The sequence below is a fragment of the Wolffia australiana genome, chromosome 13 (genome assembly GCF_029677425.1).
Source record: "Wolffia australiana isolate 7733 chromosome 13, ASM2967742v1".
In the NCBI taxonomy this organism is placed as follows: Eukaryota; Viridiplantae; Streptophyta; class Magnoliopsida; order Alismatales; family Araceae; genus Wolffia; species Wolffia australiana.
In genome coordinates this window covers 4201382-4226836 of record NC_135847.1, presented here as the reverse complement: position 1 = coordinate 4226836, position 25455 = coordinate 4201382, and the positions used below count along the sequence as shown (strand labels likewise).

At 39.9% G+C, this 25455-nt stretch overlaps 1 protein-coding gene across 1 annotated transcript; it reads right to left on the bottom strand.

Annotated features, from left to right (window-relative positions):
* Positions 1-15189: 15189 nt before the first annotated feature.
* Positions 15190-17463, bottom strand: LOC144711124 (uncharacterized). Its single transcript, XM_078585047.1, has 2 exons — positions 17203-17463; positions 15190-15943 (listed from the first exon to the last, which is right to left on the bottom strand). Exons 1-2 carry the CDS (start codon positions 17252-17254, stop codon positions 15477-15479), a joined length of 519 nt encoding a protein of 172 aa, XP_078441173.1. The 5' UTR covers positions 17255-17463; the 3' UTR covers positions 15190-15476.
* Positions 17464-25455: the final 7992 nt, after the last annotated feature.

Sequence of the window (25455 nt, the reverse complement as noted above, 5' to 3'; positions counted from 1 at the left end):
TACAGTTTAATGCTATATACAACGACCTAAAGATGGGAGCATAAATGTTTTTGGCGACATTTGCTAACGATTCATCGTAAGATACAAGATGGACTGAAAGGTATACCTTCTTCGCAACATTTTTTTGCAGAAGTGTTTTCCATTTTGTCATCGACGAAGTAGTACTTCACCTTCGAAGGTGGAGAGGTAAGAAATTCTACGTCTTGTTACCTGTAGTGCATTGCCTTGGTCCTTCGTCGATACCGAGAAATTCCAACGAGCATAGAGATTCAGAGCTCAGTCCAACATAAAGATGGACGATGAGCTATTAAGGACACCGGTAGGACAGTGTACACCCAACTAAAAGCAGCCATAGGGAATATGTTGAATGACGTCCACCATGTGGCCCTCATGGTAGACGCCTAGAGTACTCCAAATGGCTATTCGATGTTAAGCATTATCGACCATTGGGTCGATGCAAAATGGAAGCTTCAAGAGCAGATGCTTGACCTAGGGCATATCAAGACAAGCACGACGGGGAAATGATGAGTGGACTCATCGCTGAGGTCGTAGAAGATTTCAACCTTCAATCAAAGGTTTGATAAACATTCCAATAGCAATTTGGTACACTGATAATTATTTTAGCATATGTATCTCAATGTTGAATAACATGCAGATTTCTACTGTCATCACTGATGACGCTGCGAACAACATGACTATGATGCTCTTTCTAGCGATAAACTTGCATGCTACGAATCCAGATTTAAGTAGTGATCAACATGTGCCATGTGTTTCACACGTCTCGAACCTGATCGCGCAGGCGTGTTAAAAAGCCTCTATGTGACACCCAAGGAAACAGAGTTGTCTGTGTTTGACAAAGTCAAAGATCCCGTCGACACATCGTATGGACACGCCTAGACCTCCTTGGGGGAGGCAATGGCTCAAGTTCATGAACTAGTGAAGGCTATTTCTTGTTCCTCCCAAAGGAGGGCAGACTACAAGCAGATATGCAAGAATTGCATGATGCCAAATGACAATAAGGTGCTGATGGACTGCCTAACAAGGTGCAACACGATGTACACTATGCTGCAAGGTGCTATAGATAAGCGAGACGTTCTTGATCACATGGCGCATATACTCATTTTGACGAGCATGAAGAATTATAGCTTAGAAGTAGATGAGTGATAGTTGTTGGACGATTTTTGCAAAATCTTAGAAGTCATTCTCGAAGTAACAAACTTCATAAGTAGTTCAAAGGTTGTTACTGCAAGGATGGTGCTTGTCGTGATCAAGATTGTATTGAACCACCTCAATGATGTGATAGATCGATGTGATAGATCGATTACCAAACTTACAGAGGGAATCCATCCAGGATGCATGCGTGGCCATGAAGTTTAAGTTTGGCAAATATGATAGTATTATACGCCACAATGAATGCATCACCGCAGCAACACTTCTTGACCCGGCAACAAAGATGGCTCTCATCGATCCTTGAACCCTTGGAGATTCTGTTGTGTACCTGCAATCTTGTCTCCATACTTCACTGAGTATTGATGAGCATCCAGATCGAATTGAGGTGGATGAGGCTGGAGGTGGTCAGCAGCTTACTCCTGCAATTACAAAGACAATAAAAGAGGCCAAAGCTAGCATAAAATCAAAGCCAAAAGCAAGAGGCGAGGAAGAGTTGGATGCCTTCATTAACGAGCCCCTTATTTGAGAAGGTGAAAACCCTCTCAAATGGTGGATGGTCACTAGCGCGCACGCTTATCCACATCTCGCAAAGTTGGCCACGGAGTACCTCTCCTGGCCAGCGAAAAGTACACCATCAGAGCGACTTTTTTCAGTGGGTGGCCAGGTTGTCATGCCCCAGCGATCGAGCCTGGACGTCGAGAGCATTGAGATGTTGTGTGCATTACACTATTGGATGTGCCCAACAACCCAGTCCGGTGATGTCACCGATGTTTCTCTATCTAAAAACATGACCGAGGTAATTAGTTTTTAAATTAATTTTCAATTTTTTATTTTATATGTAATGTTAGTGAAGACCGTTACTGCAGAGTCCTTCCACGAGCGAGGCATGAATTTCGACTGTCATCGAGAAGTTATATAAGTTTTGCTTTACGGACATTTGACTCCATCATGGTTTGAACACGATTCCCTTTCTACCTCTCTAACTCTGAATTGCTCTCTATTACAATTTTACTCATCGCAAACAACCCCACCAGTATGCCTAACTAAGTTTAGTTTCAAACTGTTGTCCTGTTAGCTCTTATCTTTCTAACTGCTGATGTTGGATGGGCCCCCATCTTGTGGAACCTTCCCTTTGAGCTCGCATACAACATATTGCTCGTCAACTCTAGAGTTGATGGCGACCTGCTAATTCATCCACAATATCTCTTTAATCCATTTTTCTTGCCCGCACTAAAACTATAAAGTTTTCTTCATGCTGTAGATAATGACGACGATGAAGGTGGTGATATTGTAGGATGATGATGATAATGATGTAAGATGCATATCATCACCAGCGTGTGACTCATCCTTGGGGCCACTAGGATGATGATGATGATGATGACGTAAGATATTCTTCAGGTCACCAGGATGATGATGATATTTCTATGGTGTGATATTTTAATGCATCAAAATTTCAACCTCATGCATTGAAAGTATCTTTCCGTTAACTTCATTTTTTTGACTTTTCCTCTTTTTCCTTCAAAACAATGTATCATTTCACATTCATCAATTTTGCATTAGTATTATGCACTGTGTGTTGGAGACTTGAAGAAAATTAGAGTCTACATTCTTGATTGAGGTAGTTGATGTATTATGCCAGTGCATCTAACTGTTCTCTAAAATTGTGAATATCGATACGTAGATGTAATTATTGTTTTTTACTTGAATACTTTAGGTTACAAATTGGGGATGAAACATTTTCCTTTCAATAAATTAAGGTGGTTTTAAGTTTAAAACATAAACTTACCTAAGTTTTTAAAAATAATGTCTGTTGAAATCGAGATTGTTTCACATTGTATTGAGTGAAACAATTGTAATATTGAAAAGTGAATTGTTTGCAGGATAAAAAACAATAAACTGTATCCTCAATTGAATGGAGATAACTCTCAGGACCCTTCATATCAGGGTTATCTCTCACTGTTCACATATGTTTCCAATATTTAAGATCAACTCATCACACAAATAAACCCATTCTCACAATCCCAACTAAACTGTATCTTTTTCTACCAAATAGACTTTATTATTCAATTGACAAGTATGAGTAAATATACAACAAATCACTGTAGTGGACCTAATTTGTCAAAATCACACTAGATGGACATTGTGGGATAATAGATCATACAAGTTTCTTGACTTAATATTAGAATGCTTCTTTTTTGTAGAGTCAATTTTCTACAAAAAGAATGTTTCTTCCTCCCAATTTTGGTGCATTTCACACCTTCCAATTTCTGCACATCATCGAAATGAATGATGAGATAATTTTCTTAAAATTTACAAAGATATTGGTGAGAATTCTCACAAAAGTAAGGGGAAGTTTCTTGGATGAATGGAGAATATCATAGATTTTTTTTGAACAAATGCAAAAATAAAGTAACTTTTAAGAAAGAAATAATATGTCTCAGACACTAATGATGAGACATTCTATAAAGTGGGTAATGAAAATCACAATACCAGATGAAGACTGATCAAGATCTGTGATCCAGAAATTTTATTTAGAATAAATCATGCCGAAGAGACTGTTCCACAAAAAAGAGGAACTGGAATCAAATTGAGAGAGATGTAGTCGAAGGAGAAAAAATAAGCACACTTTCTCATTCAAATGCTAATTCTGGGTTTTGATGCCACAAGAACAGAAGAAAACGGGATTTAAAGCATAAACACTTTCAAAAAGTGAGGCAATAATTCAAAAACTTTTCTCCTTATGTTTAAATAACAAGACTGAAACCAAAGAAGATGCCTGAAATTCCAATCGGGTTTACAAGAGGAAAGGTAGATGAAAGAAATATGAAAAATGGGTAAGAACACAATTTGGTTTAATAAATAAAATTATGGTAAACACAAAGGGAAGATTTTTGCGAATCATAGTAAACCACCGACCCACTCTCGTCAAGATCCAATCATCGTTCACGGTCAGAAATCACGACATCATGCACAACAAAAAAGCACCAGCTAAATACAATATCCAACAAAGACAAGCATTTTTTTTTGCCGAAAAAGACAACCACGAGCTCCAAATCAACCACATGCAAAGGCGATCTACGACACATCACAATGGATCAGGATTTCTCCAACCTTAAATCAACAAATCTCCTCGATTTTGCAAAATTCCACCCTCTACCTTGGTTACTCGCTGCTCATGGCCACCGCCATCATGCTCATCACTGACACTGTCGGCTTCCTCTCCTCCTTGTCATGTGTCACATTTTTATGTTTTGTAATGAATACATAAATTTTTTTGTCATTCGATATAGTCATTCATTATTTCCGTCATTCATCCGTAATTTTCGCCATTCCTCATTCATTACGAATGATGGATGACTAATGACGAATGACAGAAATATGACCGTTCAGTCATCCGTCTATTGCTATGGATGAAGATAGATAACGAAATTTAAAGGATGGATGACGAAACTGTCATTCGTCCTCCAGCTCCATGCATGTGGGACTGCGCAGGGCTGTGGGGGCTGTGTGGGGATGTGCAAGGATGTCCGTGGGTCTGTCAAGGGCTTTGTGGGGATCTACGGGGATGAGTGTGGGGCTGTGGAGGGCTGTGCAGGGATGTGCACGGGGATCCATGCGAGGCTGCGCGGGGGGCTGCATGGGCCTGTGGGGGTTGTGGGGATGTGCGTGGGGCTGTGGGGCTGTGAGGGGCTGTGTGGGGATGTGCAAGGATGTCTGTGGGTCTGTCAAAGGGCTGTGTGGGGATCTACGGGGATGAGTCTGGGGCTGGGGGCTGTGCAGGGATGTGCGCGGGGATGCATGCGGGGCTGTGTGTGGGGCTTCAGGGGCTTGTGGGGGTCGGGGGGGGATGTGTGTGGGCTGTGGGGATGTGCAAGAATGTGCGTGGGGCTGCTCGGGGTTGTGCGCAGGGCTGTGGGGGCTATGTGGGGATGTGCAGGGATGTCTGTGGGTCTGTCAAGGGCTGTGTGGGGATCTGCAGGGATGAGTGTGGGGCTGTGGGGGGCTGTGTGGGGGAGGTGCGGGGGGCGGTGTCGGGAGAGGGGCGAGGATGCATGGGGGGCTACGCGGGGGGCTGCATGGGCCTGTGGGGGTTGTGGGGGGCTGTGAGGGGCTGTATAGGGATGTGTATGAATGTGCGTCGGGCTGCTCGGGGCTGTGTGCGGGGATGCACGTGGGGCTATGGGGGCTGTGTGGGGATGTGTGGGGCTGCGCGTGGGGCTGTCAGGGGTTGTGCGGGGCTGTGTGGTGATGAGCGCAGGGCTGTGCGGGGATGTGCATGAGGATGCATGGGGGGATGTGCGTGGGGCTGTGTAGGGATGTGCAGGAATGTGCGCAGGGGCTGCTCGGTTCTGTGTGAGGGGCTGTGGGGGCTGTGTGGGGATGTGTGGGGATGTGCAGGGATGCGCGTGGGGCTGTCAAGGATAGTGTGGGGATGTGTGGGGATGCGCATGGGGCTATGGAGGCCTATGAGGGGTTGTGTGGGGATGTGCGGGGATGTGCGCGGGAGCTGCTCAGGGCTGTGCGAAGCTGTGTGGGGATGTGCACGGGGGACTATGTGGGTTGTGCAGGAATGTGCGGGAATGCACGTAGTGGCTGCGCGGGGCTGTGGGGGTTGTGAGGGGATTTTCGAGGGCTGGGGGGGCGGGGGCTGTGCAAGGGCTGCACGAGGGGTCATGTGGGGGGATGGGTGATAACCTCCCCCTGAGCCTCAAGATGGCACAGCCGCATGGCAGTTGGGTGGGAGTCTGGGGCATAATGTTGTGTGCGTGCACACGTCTGTCGGCCATCGGCCCAAAGGCACAAAAAGCACAACCACAAGTGTGGCACACAACACAATGTGTGCCTGCGTGCACGCATGTGTGGTTAGGGGATCCATCAAGCCAGCCTCAAGCCACCCTTCAAGCCAACTGATAATATGCAAATATGAGCTATTAAAGCACTAATTTCATCATATTTGTGGGCTTTAATGCTTAAAAACATTAATTTTGGATGCATGTTATCATGATTTTAGGTTAAAATAATATTTTCTTAATTCTCAATTAAAATGATACTTTTGATAAATAATTAGGCCAATTAACACATTTTAATATTTTTAAAGTGAATGTTATATATAAGAAATTAAATGTTTTTTATTGACCTATTCTGATAATAAAAAGAAATTAATAATAAAACAAGTTGGAGAAACTAATAGAGCATTTGTATGCATTAATAAATTTTTTTTAAATTTTATTTCATTTGTTTTCTTAAATAAAATCATATATTTTAAGAAACTGGCCCTTATTGGGCCAGTTTAATCTCTAATAAACTGTTAAAGTACGCGAAAGTACACGAAGAGGCACGCGGGCCAATCAGAAGCCAGCCTAGGAGTGCCGGTGCACAACATGCACATATGCGACAGCGTACATGTCGCACACCGTGGATGGACCAATCAGAAGTGACTTAACTCGTTGCATGTGACGCGGCGAGTTAAATCCATATGTGGCATGCATTGATGAATCACGTTCCAGATCTAAAGGCTGAGCGTGAAGTCCACGTATGCGAATCACATGTACCCATCTCCACATGGACGAAGTTCGACGCTCCATAGTGCTGCGAGGACCAATCAAGGCGCTCTACTTCACCTGCATACATAGAAATAAGACGAGATAATAATAGAATCGGAAGAACTTGTTCTTCTGATTTTTCGGCGATAAAACTGGGGGGGGGAGATGAAATTAGAGGGCATTCTTGATTTTGAAGCAAAAGGAGAGATCGCCTAGATCCCTTACTGACTCAAGAACTCCGTCGAGCAAATTGGAGCCCGCTTTGGACCGAAATTCCGTCAATCTGATCCCGTTGTTCTTCCCCATTTTGAAGTGAAGATTATTGGAATTACACATTGTTCGTTGCGCAGAATCCCTCCAAGTTGACTCCAAATCCACTCCCGGTGTTCATAGGCTTTGTTAGCATTCAAGTAACAGTCGTTTAGTTTTTTTAGTCAATTTCATAGATTCATTTGATTTTAAGTTTTCTTCTTAATTTCTGATTTTCATTCCTGTAATTTTTGAATTTATTTGGTTAAACATCTTGACATGAATTAATACCTTAGTGAACATGAATTAAGACCATGAGGACCTTGATTAGCTAATCTTAATCAAGATTTACTACGTTAAGGTATTTTATAACATTTTTTTCATTAATTCGTATTGAAAAATATAAAAGAATATATAGTTTCTGACTCATAAATAACAGTAACACTTTGTGATAAACAAATAAGCATAAATCAACTGGATTGTAATCATTTTCTAGATAACAATTCCAATTCATTCATAAATTGAAAAGCATTATTCAATACAAGTAAATTTTGTATTCAAATAAAACTGAGTGTCGATTGTCTACCTCTGATGTTGATTTCATTATTTCTTTTTTAAAAAGGCACGTTAGGGATGAATAGTTATTAATTTTACAAAAGTCTAAAAAATTCAGTCAACATATAGTCAATTCAAGTTAGGTGATTACTTAGCAAAGCTTACAAAGAATTGCTAAGTAATCATAAATCTAATTCTAGTGATCGATAAAAAGATAAAAATTAAGTGATTTTAAGTCTTTGTTGATAAATAATCTAGAGTTAATAGGGTGCATTTGAATTTGCAAAGGTTGGGATTTTACTTGCAATTTTACAAGCCTTTGCTATCTCCTACGTAGATAAAAATCCTATCATATAACGTTTGATTTCCCAACCCTAATTAGATCAAAACTGGATATCACCATTGCCTCCCTAGGGTTGGACCTCTTACTTAAGCACTAAGGGACAAAACAAATTTTATCAGTGAAGTTGGAAAACCCTTAAATAACGACATTAACCACATATTTTTTGAGCTTATCACCAACTATGACACACATCCTGGGCGCCGCCAATGCCCTCTAGCGGTGCTCACAAGGGCGAGGGGCGAGGGGCGAGGGCGAGGGTGGGGGCCAGAGGGGAGCATCGACATCCTCTATTCCTCAATTAGCCTAAAGCTAAATTCCCCCTCTGCAACGCGTGGACCTAAAATGAGGACTCGATCAACCACTTTTTCTGGACTACCAAAGCTCTCTCGTCCAGCGGTGAACCTAAGCCAAATTTGAAAAATGTACAAAAATTTCATCTAGAATATGGCGCAAACAAATCACAAAAATAACTCACTACTTTTAGAAGATCGCAAGAGCACTGCCCTCCATCGTTGCTCGCCGTTGCACGAGCCCCTATAGAGGTTGGGGGTAACAGCAATCTCCAAATTGGCAGAACAGAATTTACTGAAAAATTCTACAGTAGCTTTCTGTCGTCGAGAAGAACATCTGAAGAAAATTTCAGCTCAAACCAAGGATACATCTTTGGGAAAATCTTTTTGGTTTTTTTTCAAAGAAATCTCCCTCATCTGGCGTCCTTTTGGCACCAATTTTGTTGTGCACATCTATACTAAGGAATGGGATAACAAAGAATCAAAATTTCAGGTCCAAGGGAGGGCTAGATCATAGGTAACCAAGAATCAAAATTGGGGTTCTTTCAGCATGCCTTTCATTTGTTAAAATTCTCAATATGGGATAACGCCAAACATACTTCTTCCAGCTCGATGTTGGGATGGATCAAGGGGATAAGAAACAGATCATGCTCAATGGGTTCCAATTTGAATATAACTAGTGAAAAATTATGATTGGGCTTTAAGCTGACCCAGCCTGAAGCTCGTGCCATATTGGGGCATTTTGAGTGTGCAGTTATAATCTCAACAGTCCGATCTTCTTAAGGAAGATTAGACAGTGAGATCTGCTTTGTATTTCTAGTTCTCTTCTTTTTCTGTTCAGGTTTCTGATTGGCTGTAGCCGATGACGTAGGTGGCGGGGCCAAGTGATGAGTGAATTAGAGCACAAGTTGCTGACGTTGTAGCTAACGGAGCCACTAACGTGGCAAGGAGGGAACATCGGTTCGGAATGGGTCCACGACTGTGATTTAATCGCAACCGTTTACCCATTTTTTGTAGATCAATGGTCAGGGGGCAAAGATATATTTCGACGTTCCAATCGTTGTCCTTGTCAGTTATCTGGCTGTGATTAGCGATGGGGGTGGACTGCTTAGTGATCCAATAGCTCGGAGAAGTTGTTGGATTGAGAATTGTTGGAGGATGTACAAGAAAGTTTCTTTCTCAACCCTTTAAATTCAATTTTTGAGACTTAATACCCTAACTTACCAAATGAGAAGCAGAAACAGTGGACGACCCACTCTGGTGGCAGGACGAGCGAGAGGAGAAGGGTGATACTTCTTTGACAGCATCAACTCTTCATGACAGCTCTAGGGAGAGCAGATGGAGACTCAGATCTACACCATCATGGAGAAGGATGAGCAAGAACACACATCGACATTCGGGGCGGCGATCGGTGTCCCTACTCTTGCTCACCAAAATCAAGGTGGATCCGGTACCTTCCGTTTGCTCAATCTGGTTGAGAATCAATAGAAAAACAAGATAGAGTAGACTCGTTCAATTCAATAACCTATAAAGATTGATTTGTAAAGATTCAATAACGTGAGTTTGTTGCAGCATTTCATCGAGCACATAATGTGCATTAAGGATATTCCCTAATATTTCTTATTTCCTTCTCGATTCTACCCAATTAGAAAAGCCTAAAAAATACTTGATTAGTACATATACTTATATAGCAGAATATAAATATTAATATCTTCATCTTCTTTGTCCTATTGAATATCTTTCGCCTGCCCCTATACATGTAATTAAATACACTCTTATAATTAGATAAACTTTGTTCTCCTACTTACCTCTCTCTTACCCCTAAATTCTAAGCATCCATATATTTATGCAACTATTTCTCCCTCCACTTATTATTTCCCCCTCCATCTAAGCTCTTATAAAATCAAACAAAATTTTAATCTCTCTATCTAGTTAACTTGACTATCTTAAATAGTCCTATTTACTTAATTCTCTTATAAATTAGATAATCCCCATACTTCTGCCTATCTTTATTATTCTTAAAATCTCTATATATGTATATATATTTTGTTCTAATCCAATCCATAACTCAACTTATGATACCCTCTTTCCCTTATCATAGGTATCATTTCTTTCCTCTTCATTATTCTTCTTACCGCTTACTAAACTAAATACTTTTATCAATTAATGTATGTATATATATTTCCTACATCATATTGACATAAAATCTTATTCATTATCTAATTAAATATTAAAATCCATTATTATTATATCTATCTTGTATCTAATATACAATGTACTATTAATTAAATTAACGAGCTTCCTATCTCCTACTAATAGTATTTTATCATTCTATCTATCTCACTAATCTTCTATTCTTCTTCAATACCTACATTAACATCACTCTTACTTGAAGTGTCATTAACTCATTTCAAACATTCTACTTCATTACCCTCTTTAATACCGATAAAATATTTTAAAAATATAATTTATTATTTCGCTCTTCCTCTAGTTCCCTTTCACACCATTTACTATTCATTACTATAGTATTATCGTAATTCTCTCATCAATTATATACTACCTCCCACCTACCAGTTACTTATCTTCTACTGTGTTCACTATCTTTATTTTTATTACTTCTCCTTAACTATAACTCAAATATTAAATTCACCTCTAAAGGCTAGTCCCTATGGAGATGACCTCGCTCCTACTATAAATTTGAGTGATTTTTTTTATTTTAGACAAATTATTTGATTTAGTCAAATTAAAGGTACAATACCTGTCTAATTGCATTGGGGATGGACAGGTGCTTATTAAAGAAGGGAGAAGAGGGCTAGGGAATCTAAACAGTTATGGCATGGGTGATTTTTTTCAGGGCCTTCCCTTGTTTATAATCAGTGAATTTTTTCGTAAAACCACAAAACATTAAGCATATCTTTCAATGTTCAAAACACTATTGGTGTGTGACCTCTAGGTGTATCTCTTAAAGTAGGTAACACATATGGTTGTGCAATAACATCTATTGACCAACCTATTTATATATATATATATATATATATATATATATATATATATATATATATATATATATATATATATATATATATATATATATTACCATATAGATAAATTAAGCAAGATCAATTTAACCAAACCAATAGATCGATTTTCTAACCCATGGGTTGCCAAGTTGTGCCTTAGTAGTGTAGAAGATACAAAGGAATGTATTGACTTACTCATGTAAACTCTTTATAATGGGTTACCATGTATGTATAGTCTTCCATCCACTTGATGCTCCTTGGAGGACTACCAGTATGACCAACTATTAATTCCTAATCAGTCAGCCAAGTTAGTATTGATACATTCAGAAAGCATCATAGAAAATTTTGTTTGATATTCAAAGGCCTTATCCAAAGTCTTTATCACATTATCTTTACTGAATTTTATCCTGTTATACTAAGGGTGAGTGATCACATCTTGACCACTCAATCATCTTCACGAAGTTCTTCTTGCACTCGAGGTAAGATAGTTTAGAGTTGTAGAATAAAAGTACAATTCTCCATCTATAGTATGTCTTTGGTGCCTCAAGTCTTAAGGATCACTTACATAATCGTGACATGAATTAACTTGATTAATAGTTTAGTGTAATACCATTAGAGGATTCATATTGATCATTTCAATAAACTCTTTTGGCTAAAGAGCACTGATTATATGTCCTTAGTGTCTCCACTCTAATGGCTATGATATAGATCATACTCATCATATAAGTTGACTATCTAGTGTTATTATATTAAGATATTTTTGTGTCCTTCACAAGTATCCTTAAAATATGAATATTTAGAGCACATGATCAAAGACTACTGATCTCCATATTATGATATCATCATAATTCACTTAACCATTGGATGTATTCATGGATTTCATGATAAGCGTCACACACATTATAATTAATATATATTGCACTGATAAATGATGGAAGAGCTATATAATGTGTGATTCACTTTCTTTACATGTATATTTCCAGAAATTCTCTAGGGGGAATTTGCTTTTTTGGTGGCCACATTTTAGTGGCTCTTGGTATTTTTTGGGGAAGACTTCAACGTGACACTAGATATGGAAGATATACCCAATGGATCAAGCATGCCAGATTTTGGCTCGAACACACTCGGATCTTTCTTATCAAGTCAGATTTTGTAGAAAGGGGAACCATGGACTGCGTATATATTTGGAGGAGTACAATGGGTACCCTCACCCTCTCTTAGGTAGATATATTCTTATGTTTAATGGAGCTTTTGGAGCATTTCCCAATGGCAGAAAGTGTGTTCATTCCATTAACCATTATATTGTAGGTCCACATGTTAAGATGGTGAAATCTTGAATGCATGATAATTGTTTCTGAGAGGACATAGAAAAATGTAGGTCTACACGATATGAGCAAGGAATCACTATTAGGATGGCCTATAAAGTTGAAGGGTCATAAAGGCACCTTATTGGGTGCGCAAATGGCATTTGGAAAGAAAGGAATATGGAGGATATATGCCTTATCAGATGGATGATCTGGAGGATGTAAGAGCTTTATTAAAAAATGAAGCAAAGAGAGACTGGGGTACATGAATGTGGTAGTGGAGGAAGATTAGAAGATGGAGATGGTCTGGAGAAAGCATTCGAGGAAAATTTGATTGAGAGAGGGTGGTGAAAACACAAAATTTTGTCATCTCAGAACAAGCAACATGAGTCTATTGAAATAAATCTTGAGGCTGCAAGTGGGAGGTCACGAGTATGTTGTGACATATACTATTGATCAAACCTTTATGGATCATTTTAAGACTTTCTCAAAAAAAAAAGCCATCATGCTAGTGGAAGTGTTGTGGGTGGCGTAAGAGTAGAAGTGGAGCTGATGTGGCCCTAACTAGTGGATGAGGTATGTGTAGACATTAAGGGGTTAACTGGATAAGGGGCTCATAGACTAGATGACTTTCTCGGATTTGTCTATAATGAATTTCAAGAGTTTGTTGAAGTAGAGGTGATGGTCTTGTTGAATGAGTTTAGGAGAAGCAATTATAGCATGGAGAGACTCAATCAATCACTCTTATTGATGAATATTATGTAGATGTCAGGCGAGTCACAATTTGATGTCATGTTCTAAGATCACTAAAATTAATTATTGTTCATTATTATTCTGGTGTGATGTTTATAACCAATTATATTATGATGATATCATAATATAATGATCACTACTTTTTAAAGATGTATTCTAAATACTCATATTCGTAGGAAGCTCAAGAAGGATATGGAACTATTAAAAAATAATAATACCATACAATCCTAATTATAAGTGTGGCCGATCCCATAGGAAAGAGTTCACTAAATTGATTCATATGGACTAACGACTGACGGTGAGTGCTCATAGGAAAGAGTTCACTAAATTGATCCATATGAATCCCTAAATGATATTATATCTGAATTTTTATCAGATTTATTCCTGTGATTGTTGCATAAGTGGCCTGCTGACTTAAAAACAAAGGACATCTAGTGCATAGATATCTATATTTTGACTAAGATGTACGAGTGTGTAATTACATGATCCAAACATATCTTAAGTTAATTAAAACAAGACATTGAAAAGGTTGATTGAATGGAAAAGATGGATCATCATGCCTCAATATAGGAGATTGACTCGATGAAGATGGTGTATTAAATCATTGGGCGGAGTAGTGAAGATATTGGATAACTTGTTATCCAATGATATCTATTATCCATCAATACTAATTGAAGGCCAGATTACATTTTGACAATACGTCGTGCGTTAAGTCATTTGATAAATTCCTACGGATGAAACATTATATATACACAAGATAACTAATTATGACAAAGGTTCTTTGATAGAGTTCAATCACTAATATATGCCATCTAGAGAAATAGGTATAGGTTGGCCCCCACATGCTGGAAATTTAACCTTTCAACTTGGTTAAATTGATATTTAATTAATTAATTGATCTATATGTTACTATAATTAATAAATAAATTTTGACCATCAAATATTATTGGACTATTAAAGTTTTTAGCTAGCACATTACATAGGCCTAGAGCATCACACTCATAAGATTAATTAACATTGGTGGATATAGAAATGTAAAGTTATTAAAACTTTTATAAATGAGGCGGCTCCTATTTTATCTGAATTTCAACCAGAATTTCAAGAAGAGTTAGAAATGAGGAAGAGAAGGTCGTGCCATTAATTATATGAATATGCCTAGAGGTTGGACATGTGAATGGCGTGAAGAGCCTTTCTCCCGGAGAACTTTGTGGGAAGTTCCCCATGAGGTTATGTGATTATTTGAGTTTTATAGAATAGTTCAATACAAATTCATAAGATCCACTCCATGGAAAAGGGTTTAGAGCAGTCACTCATCGCCATAGAACCAAACACTCACTTCTTATGCTAAAATGCTGGGGGAGAATTAGATTATGTGATGTTTGGTGATCTTTTCCCGTTCTTTTTAAAAAATGCAGTTTACTTTTGCAACAATGATTGATGGTTAATACGAAAAAGTGATTCTAAAACAGAATACACCAAAATAAAATTTAATTCAAATTTAAACTCAATGATACTTATAAAACTAGCGTACTTCAAAGTTATTGTTCTATTAAACTCAAATACTTATAGTTAAACCAATGCTATTCGTTTCACTCAACATATTTCAATCAAAACAATGACTTGTTCTATCTCTAGTAAATTACATAAAATAACCATTCATGATCCAACATTATTTCATTCTGTTTGGGTCTAACGGTATAATAACAGCCTGATTCCTGCTATTATTGGCTTGGTCCAGCCGATTCTAATGAATTCGATCATAATCTTTGAAAAATTAAAATAATAATAACTTTTCAACATGATTTTTTAAACATCAAATACATATATAATTTTACCTAAATTCCAACAAAACTTCAGATCAGGAAGGTGAATTTATTTAAATGAAAATTAAATTCTTCGATATTATACTCATTATCTATGAAAATTTATGCAAGGCGATTATCGGGTAACTTTGAAATAAATAAATATTAATTCACAAAAATTAAAGTTGAATTCATTTAAATCGAAAGCCAAAGGATTAAACTCCAATAAAGGAAAACATAATAAAATAATTGCACAGATGGATGGGCAAACAGGGTCTGCAAAACTTGACACATGAGCTTATTTAAAAAAAACCAGCAAAACTTGATCTTGGCAGCTGATTCAAGTATGGAATTCCATATCTTGTTCAGCTGATTCAAGGAGAAAGAACAAAGGCAGGCAAAATCGAACTCGAATAGAATCAGATGACAAATAAAACTGGACTGACCTTATCCTGCCAAGGCAGGGAAGCAGCTCTCAGATCGAGCAATTGACTGAAGAGGCGGCTTGCGGCTGCTTGACATGGACCGATAGTCACGGCTGCGGCGGAGAAGCTGCCGGACGGCGGCGATGAGGTGCTCTTTAGCGCCGGTGGCGGCAGCGCCGCCGTGTAACGGTTGACGACTCCGGCGGAAGGTGGCGTGGAGGTCAAGTGCCTCGTCTGTGGATAGTGTTCGAGGGCTGTACCGACATATCTCCTCCTTGATGGCTTCGGCGCAGAGCCCACAGACCCACCGCCCGTCAAAGGCGGCTCGCACACGCGCCACATATCCTGATGTGCACTCCTCCCTCAGCTTGCAGCACTCACAGTCCACAAATTCCACCGCTTCTTCCTCCACCACCATTGCTGCTCGATCAGATGCCAGAATTGGGGTTGAATTGGAGGTCTCCGCCTCTAACATTATATTACAAGGGCCTGGGAATTGATCACCGTCAGTAGATTGATCACAAAAGCTTAGAAACAATGTATGATCACAAAAAAAAGCTAGCAATCGCATGAATCGGTTAGATTGCTCAGGTAAGGAAGAAGCAGCAGATCGCATCAGACAAATTTAAGAGATCTGCAAGAATCGGTTATAAACCCATCGGATCACATCGAAGAAATTGATCTTTGGTATTAAAGAAATCGGATCAGATAAAACAAAATATTTTATCCGAGAAAATCCAAGAGATTGATCTTTATTATTAAGGTCAGTCAGATCAGATAAAAACAGAATACTACATCCGACATGTACAAGAAAACTCAAGGAATCGTTCCTTCTCATGAAGATTTATCCGATAAGGCAGAAGCAAAGCATTAAATTCAAAATAACTTAGGAATCGATCGTGATCGGGAAGATCAGTCTCATCAATTAGGAACATTATATTACAGCAGTCATGAATCTCAAAAACTGGAAGTCGGTCGCCATCAAGAAGATCAGTTCGAACAGGTAGAAACGACAGATTGCACCGTCATGGATTACAACTAACAATCAATCTCTCGTTATCAGTTGGATCAATCCGATCACATAGAAATAACGGATTACAGCGGACAAACTAATAAAACTCTGGGAATCACTCGTTCTCTGTAAGATCAGTCCGGTCATGCGGGAACAGCAAATCAAATCCGAGGTAGATTACAATCCTTTACGAGTCGTTCATTATCATTAATATCAGTCTGATAAGGAAGAAATCGGAATAATCTGACAAAGATCGCAAAATTCTAAAGATCAATTGTTATCATTAAGATCACTCCGATCGGGTTGATACAAAGGATTAATCCAATAAAGATCATTAAACCCTGGGAATAATTGTTTATCGTCGGCATCAACCCGATAAGGCAGAAATATGGTATTACACTCTAGAAATCACAAAAACTCAAAGAATCGCTCGAGGTCACTAAGATCAGCCCAAAAAGTTGGTAACGAGGGTTTGCGGCCGTCACATGTCGCAAAAAACAAGCGATCGCTCGTTCGCAGGAATATCAACCCGATCAGGAAAAAGCCACGAACAACATCCGAAAAAGACAGAAGAAAAACTCCAGAAATCGCTCGCCATCGCAAGTATTAGACCGATCAGGAATAAGAGCCATAAGCTAGAAACAACAGATTACAACCAACATTGATCACAACGCCGAAGAAATCTCTCGTAATCGTAAATAGCAAGCCGATAACAAAGAAACAGCGGATCTCACACCAATAATCAAGAAGTATCCTTCTCGTCGGATTCTAAATCTATGAAAGTTCATCCTTCTGCTGTCCACTCCGCTTCTTCCGCTTGCATAAAACGCTTCCCCTCACTCCGTCTCCCTCCATCGCCGCCCAACCTCCAGTCTTTACCTGAGAGCAGCTCTCAACAGCTCTCTCTCTCTCGATCTCTATCTCTCTCTAGAATCCTCTCTCTCTAGATCTCTATATCTCTCTAGAATCCTCTCTCTCTATATCTATCGTCGTTGCTCTGCTTATGTCCACTGGTGATGTGTGCTGGTGTATTTATACTGGGGCGAGAGGTAGAAGAAGGGGCCCACGACCAACTCTCTCTCTCATATCTTATTTGGCGGGAACTAATCTGATTGGGCGAGAGTGAAAAGGAAGGAACGAACCGGGATTTTGACACGTCATTGGTCCGGAATCAGAATATTCTTTGCGTATATACCACTCTTTCTTCGTCCTTGGAGGTATGCGCAGAGAATGTGGAGGATATTTTCTGTAAACTCGTAAGTTTTGAGGCAAGTATGTTTCAAGAAGTTTGTTTATAATTTACAGAGCAGAAGCTGAAGCAGTTGAATACAATTTATTGATATGAATAAAGTTGAACGAGTAAAAACAAGACGAAGGAAAAACATTTATACGTATACTCCTGAAACGGGTAATACTCTGTTATTTGCTTTGCTTTTATTTATTTTTCTACTCTGTTGATGTGATACTATTCCACTGGGATCGACGGTTCGTATCACGACACAACAAGATGATGAGTTGAGTTTGATAAGTCTGTTTAGGCGAAATGTATGTCGATAAGAAAACCCCAATTGAGCAATAAGAGATGACTACGGATGAAGGGCGACGATCGATGGCGTCCACTAAGAGAGATATTGATCAGTTTAGAGTCCCGGTGACCCTTAAGACCAATTAAAGATGACTACGGTGTATGGGGCATCTAACGGCCCTGACGTTTTCCAAACCTAAGGATTAGCGAGTAATCATTTACCACAAAGAAATCCTATCTCCCGACAAGTGGCTATCCTATAGCAAGTATCGTCGTCGTCCTATGCAAAGGAATTGATAGGAAAGACGGAAGTGCAACATGTAATAATACTGAAATTTAATGGGGGGGAACGACGAGAATATACCTGATTTGACGGAGTCCACGGCAAGATATTCCGTATGGCGAAATCAGAGGCGACAGCGTGGCACGAAAAATGGCGAGGCACCAGTGGGGAGATGATCGGAGTGAGAGACAGATGACCAGGGGGCCGGAACAGCGACGGCCGTTTTGCGTGAGCGCGGGTAGGTGAATGGACCGTAGAGGCTGAGGCGGCGGAGGTTGTGGACGCGAGAGGGCGAGCGCGCGGGCGCACCGAAGGCGTGCTCACGGGCCTGGGCGCGTGGACAGCTGGCACGCGGGTGCCGACGGGCAAAACGGCGGCGTGCACTTCGTGCGGTGCGCGGGCTCAGGCTACGCCGCTGGCACGTGGTAGTGGCGCGGTGGGCAGGCGTGGGCCGGGGCGCCTGCGCGCGGCTGCAGAGCGATGCGCGCAGGCGGTCATACAACAGGGGCATGCGGCCGAAGAGCCAGCATGCGGGCGGAGGGCATCCGCGAGCAGGCCAAGGGCGTGCGGCAGTGAGCCGGCACGCGATCGAAAGGAGGCAGCGCATTGGCCCCGGGCGAGCGTTTGAGACCGGTATACCGTTGGAGGGCGGCCGCGAAGAGGTTCTTGATCTTGATTCCAAGAATCTCAAGAAAGGGTATAACGATTCTTGATTCTTGGAAGTTCTTGGAGTGAGAGCGAAGGATTCCGCTGATAGAGAGGCTGGTGCCTAGAGGTGTCGATGGCAAGTTCCTGGAGTAATCTCGACGAGGAAACGCGGTCGACAACAACCTCCAATAACGGCAAATCTTGAATCTTCACGGACGACCTTAGAGTGGTCTCGATGAGGAAGCTATGATAACCCCAAGAGATGCAGATCTTGGATCTTTAAACTTGACCTCAGAGTGGTCTCGACGAGGGTGGGGGGTTGACAAATCACGGAGTAGTCTCGACATGAGGTCGTGAGGCGGTAACTGACGGAGTGATCTCGACATGGGACGATAACAACCACGTTCCCTCTACTCTCTAAATCCTCTCTATCTCTATCTCTCTAAGCACTAAGGTAGGAAAGAAACACAACTTTTCGATTTTCAACAAAAGCCTTCTTTCACTTAGGCATGCTATCCCCTTATGTAGTGAGGATAGGTGCCAAGTTGTTGGGTTCTATAGACCTTGACATGGATGAACAGAACAAAACCATGCGCAGCGGAAGACTCTTTGCGAATCGAATGGCATCGACAAAAACATTAAACAATGTACCTTTGCACGAATCTGATTCGTGGTTTCTTCGATCCCGGAGCGAGACGAGTCGAGCTGCTCAAGTGTGCAGCCTCTAGACGTAGCCACGCGGTCCTCGGCACGTCGGATCTCCTCATTCTCGTTGTCGAGCCCTGTTCTTTCTCCGTTAGCGTCGTTACGTCGTCCCGATCACATGAGGGATGGAGAGGGGGTGTGGGGAGAGTGGAGAAGAAGGGGAAAGGCCCCTAAACAATTCTGGCCTGGTGAATTTCGTTCAGGGCCTTCGCCTATTTATACTAAGTGAGTATTTTTCATAAAAACCCCCAAAACTTAAGTATGTCTTCCAACGTCCAAAAGACCATTTGCGTGTGACCCTCTAGCCCATGTATCAGTCTAGTTAACGACTCCAGCGGCCCAATAACCTTTATTGGCCTTCCAAATTAATTAACTATATCATCATATAGATTAATTAATGTCGGATTGATTTAACCCAATCGATAGGTCGAGACTCCGACACGTGGGGTGCCAAGCTACACCTCGTGTCCTAGAAGATACAAAGGAGTGTGTATCGACTCACTCATGGAACCTGTTCATCATCGGTTACCGTGTATGTATAATTCCTCATCCACTTGATGCTCCTTGGACGACTTAGGGTATGGTCAATTGTCAAACCCTAATCGATCATCAGAGTTAGTACTAATGCATTCGGAAATCATCGGAAAACTCTTCTCCGATATTTCACTGCCTTGGCCAAGGACTTCATTGCATCGTCTTCCTTGAGCTGTCACCTCTTATACTGAGGGAGGACGATCCCATCTTGACCACTCAATCGCCTTCGTGTACTTCTTGATGCACCCGAACTAAGACCGTTTAGAATCCCATGAGTAGAGACTCGTTGGCCATAGCCAAGGTACAACCGTCCGTCCACAAGACGTCTTTGGTGTCTCAGGTCTAAGGACCACTTACTCAACCATGACGTGAATCAACCTGATTGACAGTTCGTTATAATACCATTCAGGGATTCGTACGGATCAATTCAGTGAACTCTTTCCACTAAAGAGCACCCACTATCTATCCTTAGTGTCGCCACACTAATTGCTACCGGACCGGCCATACCCATCATATGAGTGGGGCTAGATAGTGCTATTCTATTCGGATACTTTGATGTCCTTCTCGCGTATCCTTTGAATAAGAATGTTTAGAACACATGCTTAAAGACTAGTGATCTCCGTATTACGATCTCATCATAATTCACTAAGTCAGATCATGTATTCATGGACTTCATTATGAGCATCACACGCACACTATTATGAATATGTTCTATTAATGAATATGGAGCGAGATGCGAAATGTGTGATTGGCTTGCCGGCCACATATATTTCATCACAAGTGACATCATTTAGAGGGGGAACTGTCATGAGACGTGGTTCGCCCTCTATTCAATGGTTACAAGGAAAGTGAAAACAACATGGACGAGGCCCAAAACACCGGCCCAGTCTGTAAGGTCCATGAACGAAAATACAATCAAACAAGACAAAATAAAATGCGAAAATGGGAAGATACTTACGCAGAGTATTTGAACCCCAAATGGCGAGAGTCAGCGCGAGCAACCTAGTGTGGTTGGACTCATCCCGTCTCGGCAGCATCCTGATGGTCCCCCATCATTTGTTCTTTGGGGTAATCATGATTTCTAGGATGCCTGTGAGAAATAGGTTTGAACTTATTATCTAAAGTGTTTGGTAGGCCACCAAAAATTTAACATCCAATTTCATAGGATTATGGATTTGCAAGATTTTTTTTCCATAATGTAAAATTTTCAGTAAGTATAACTTTTCGAGGAATATCTTTAGCATCTATTTTCTATTGTTATCCCTATTTAAGCTATCAAAAATTTTGGAATAATGATTTCATTTAAAAAATAAACATGTTTCTTCAAAAAAACTTTGCAAAGTTTGTATCCATAATAAGTGATTGATCACACATTTATGCTAATTGCAGAAAATCTTTGTTTTGTATTTATTAATATTAGATAAAATATTTTTTTTAGCTAGATGAAATATTCAAAACTGTGCTTTTATACAAGATAAGAAAAAATGAATGAAGTAAAATAATTTCTTTGAGAAATTGGATGCACTTTTTAGGTTTTAACAAGTAATTACTTAAAAAATGGTTGGATTTACTTTGTTTAATATTAACTGATCCATTTAAAAATAAATTATTTTATTTAGAAAAAGTTGAGTAATCAAGTTACTTCCTCTGAAATGAGCTAAATTTAAAACTCAACTCTTATGACCGACTAAGTTACAAAGGAGTGTCAGAAGATGGAACTTCTAGAATAATAAATTGAAGTCTCTATGAAACTAATTGATGTACTTAGAATCCAATTCCAAAGTCCACATCTCAAATATGTATTTAGGTCTTGAAATGGTAGATTCAATAAAAACTTCAAAATTTTCCCAAATGATAGTTTTTAATTAAATTTCTTAGTTTTTTAAGTCGAGGACAAGTATGGTCATTAGTTGGCTTCCTAGTTTTCTTCGTCCAAACAACTATCAATTAAGATGGTATAATGCCACATATCATTTTGTATCTCTGCCTTTACTTTAATAAATACTTCTTCAGACATCTTAGCCTTACTATGGTTTTAATGCTTTTTGGGGTCAATTATGGCCATACCAACTTTGATGGTATAAAATGATAAATGGCATCAGCCATGTGTAAGGCTATATATAGTCAAATATATTTGATTAGGTACCTTGACATGTTGGGTTCTAAGGTCGTGATTGACATCAAAATTAGAAGATTCTTACAGTGGAAGATTTACAGTGGAATCACAACATACATTAAAACTTGATAATCAAATCCCCTTAGCACCAATCAGATTCAAGAATTGTTGGTTCCTGGAGCGAGACATGTTAAGGTTCTCAAGTGTGACCATATTTACATGCATGTATAGATTAAATTGAGTATATATGAGTGTTTTCAGGTCCAACATCATTTGTTTATTTTTACAATGATTTTTTGATTTTTTTGCATTGTAAAGTATTTTAAGGGATTTTTCTAATGTCATAGTCCGAAGGAAAATATTTATTGAGTTAGAATAGATTTTATGAATTTCCCAAAATTAAATTGAAAAAGCACATCATTTTTCTAAGTCATAATTCCTTTTCAAAATATTTTTGTGTTTAAATATAATTTAATATAAATTACTTAAAATTTATTGGGTTTAATCTCTTGCTCTGCCATATTTTTGAGATTTGATTCATCAAATGGCAGCAAATTAATACTTCTTATGATGTTTTGCTCCAATAATCGTTACGATATGACATTTATGACATCACCAATCATGATGCCATTATGGCCAATCATTAATGGTTGTATTATTATTTGTTAATTGCAGGGAATGGAATTAATTATGTTTGTTCATATTTTTGTGTGTAGGGACACATGATACACCTTGAGCCATTGATGGAGAATAATGTAAAAAAATGTGGAGCATTCATTACATGTATATTTATGGAGTTTAAAGAAAATATTGTAGATGCCACATGACGGTGGCGATAAGGATGAGGAACACTAAATAATTTGATTAAATAAATAATTATTAGTTATAACTTTAGGGCATGATAGTTGAAGATCTATCTGCCCAATTTTGATGATACTTTTAGGGATGTCCCATATCTTTAAGATGAGCTCCTGATTTTTTTAAAATTTCTTTGAACTTGCTCCTTCCATTGAGAAGCTGATTGAAATTATTTGAGGTTTGAAAGATCCATCAAGTGTTTCTTGGTTTCCTCAGTGCTTGGAGAATATCAACATAGAAGAGGAGGGTTGCTTACATACAAAAATCACAACCGTTAACATGGAACATCACATATATTATGTTAGATCCACATCCATTTTCTTTCATTCTATTTTACCATCGTCGCTGCATCTCATCCCATGACATCTAATAATATAAATTTTAGGTTTTGAACTCGACGACAATAATTGAAATTACACAATAAATATATACTAGTTGTTAAAATATTTAGCTAGTCATAAGTATGGAGCGTCTATAATGATTATCAATATGAGAGGGGATAAAGACAACAAGATAATAGGCAAGATAGAGATATCGAGTCAAAGGTTGTAAATAGTTCTAATTCAAACTTCAATTTAGCAAACAAAATAATAAATGCAATTAGAATGACGCGAACAGTTATGTGAGTGAAGCAGAGAGTGTGTTAATACAATAATAATCGAGTGCGTGAATGGTATGATAATAGAGTGACGGGATTGTGGGGACATAAGGATGTAGTGTGACAGTGAAGCGATAATAGTAAAATCTAATTAAGATATTGGCGATGTGGAGAAATAGAATCGTAAGGTGAAGAAGCTTATCTTAAGTCCTTGCTCCACCAAGATTACGATGATTTACGAGTGCTGGTAAGCTCCCACTCTTCTCCAATGCTTCTTCGCACACACCAAAGGCACTAAGAATAGGCTTAACGGATCTCCAGATACTATTTTTCAATCAACCCACATAAGTAGGAAGTAAGTTCAAGATGAATTTCATACTGATCGAGGCCTCTATTTATAGATCCAAGGGGTTCATGGAAAGAGGAGGGGGAGACGAAGCAATGTTGAAAGTTTCAGGGATGTCGGACATTGTCGATGGCGTCCCAAGCTCCAAGGGGTTGACCGAGGATGATGATGGTGACCTTCTGACCCTCGTTAGAGTGAAGCCGGTGACTACGGTGCTGAACGCCACCACCGACGAGGTACTGTCATAATCCTGGCCGGCTAGATTTAATCATGTTCTATGTTTGAACCTATATTTAATTCTATACATCTAAACCTCTAACGTGTATAGTATACATATTAATCTTTAGGTCCTATCGGGAGGTCACCGCGCTTGTCCTCTAACTTGGCAAGTTGGCGCACTGTTTGTCCAGTGCTGACTCCTTAATAGTGCGTCCAGGTACGTTAGAGGTGTGCTGGAGGTAGGCATAGTGTGGCTCGACAGGTGGCGGTGTCGTGGCGCAGGAGTGGTAGTTAGAGATTGGAGGCAAGGACAAGTTGGAAAAGACATTCGGGTTGAAGTGAATCAAGCGATCAGCTGGATCTGGCAGAGTGACATACTATTGCACAAAGGAGCACTTGATTAGGCTGATAAAGTGCAGGTGCGAGTAACCCCAGCAAGGGCCTCAAGGGCCTGTGACCGCGGCGTCTGATGGTACAGAGCGGGCCGATGCAGGTGCAACAAGCACAATGGTGCCAACTATAGCGGCGTTCACAACAGGGTTGGCGACATCCAAGGAGGAGGCAATCGCATCATGGTAAAGGCTCGAGCAATGGCACTGGTGCCAACAACCGGGGAACATAGATCGCGTCAATAGCGAGGATGAAGGCTGTGCCCATGCGGAGTTCGAGCGACGACCAGTCGTCCGTTCTCGATGAGATTGTGGCCAACCTCAAAACACATGATGCCTTCATGTCCTTTTCACATGAAGATAACACTCATATATTTCCTCCAACAACCAATTACGCTTAGGGTCAGAAAACCCAAGGATAAAATTTGAGTTCAAAAAGGGACCACAATCAAAATCAAGGGAACTATCAAGGGAACTACCAGGTTCGTGGTCAAATCCGAGGAAAGGGTAAAAAATTCCAACCTCGATGTCAACTATGTTCCCAATTCGGACACACGGCAGGAGAATGCCCTGAACTCTAGAAGAGTTTTCAAAAGTGGAAAACTTCAATTGGGAAAGCAGAAGCACACACAGCACAAACATCACAAGAAATGGAGCACCAAGCCTGGTATCTTGATAGTGGCGCAACCCATCACATCACTTCAAATCAACAGAATCTTACATTAAGCCAGGAATATCATGGCAATGACACACTACAGATCGGTAATG

What these genes read in the sequence shown, in the direction of transcription:
- LOC144711124 (XM_078585047.1), bottom strand. Translation starts at nt 17,254, where the DNA reads ATGAACTTTCATAGATTTAGAATCCGACGAGAAGGATACTTCTTGATT. An exon ending in AGGATACTTCTTGATTATTG is followed by an intron (nt 15,944 to 17,202) that starts GTGTGAGATCCG and finishes ATCAATTCCCAG; the next exon opens with GCCCTTGTAATATAATGTTA.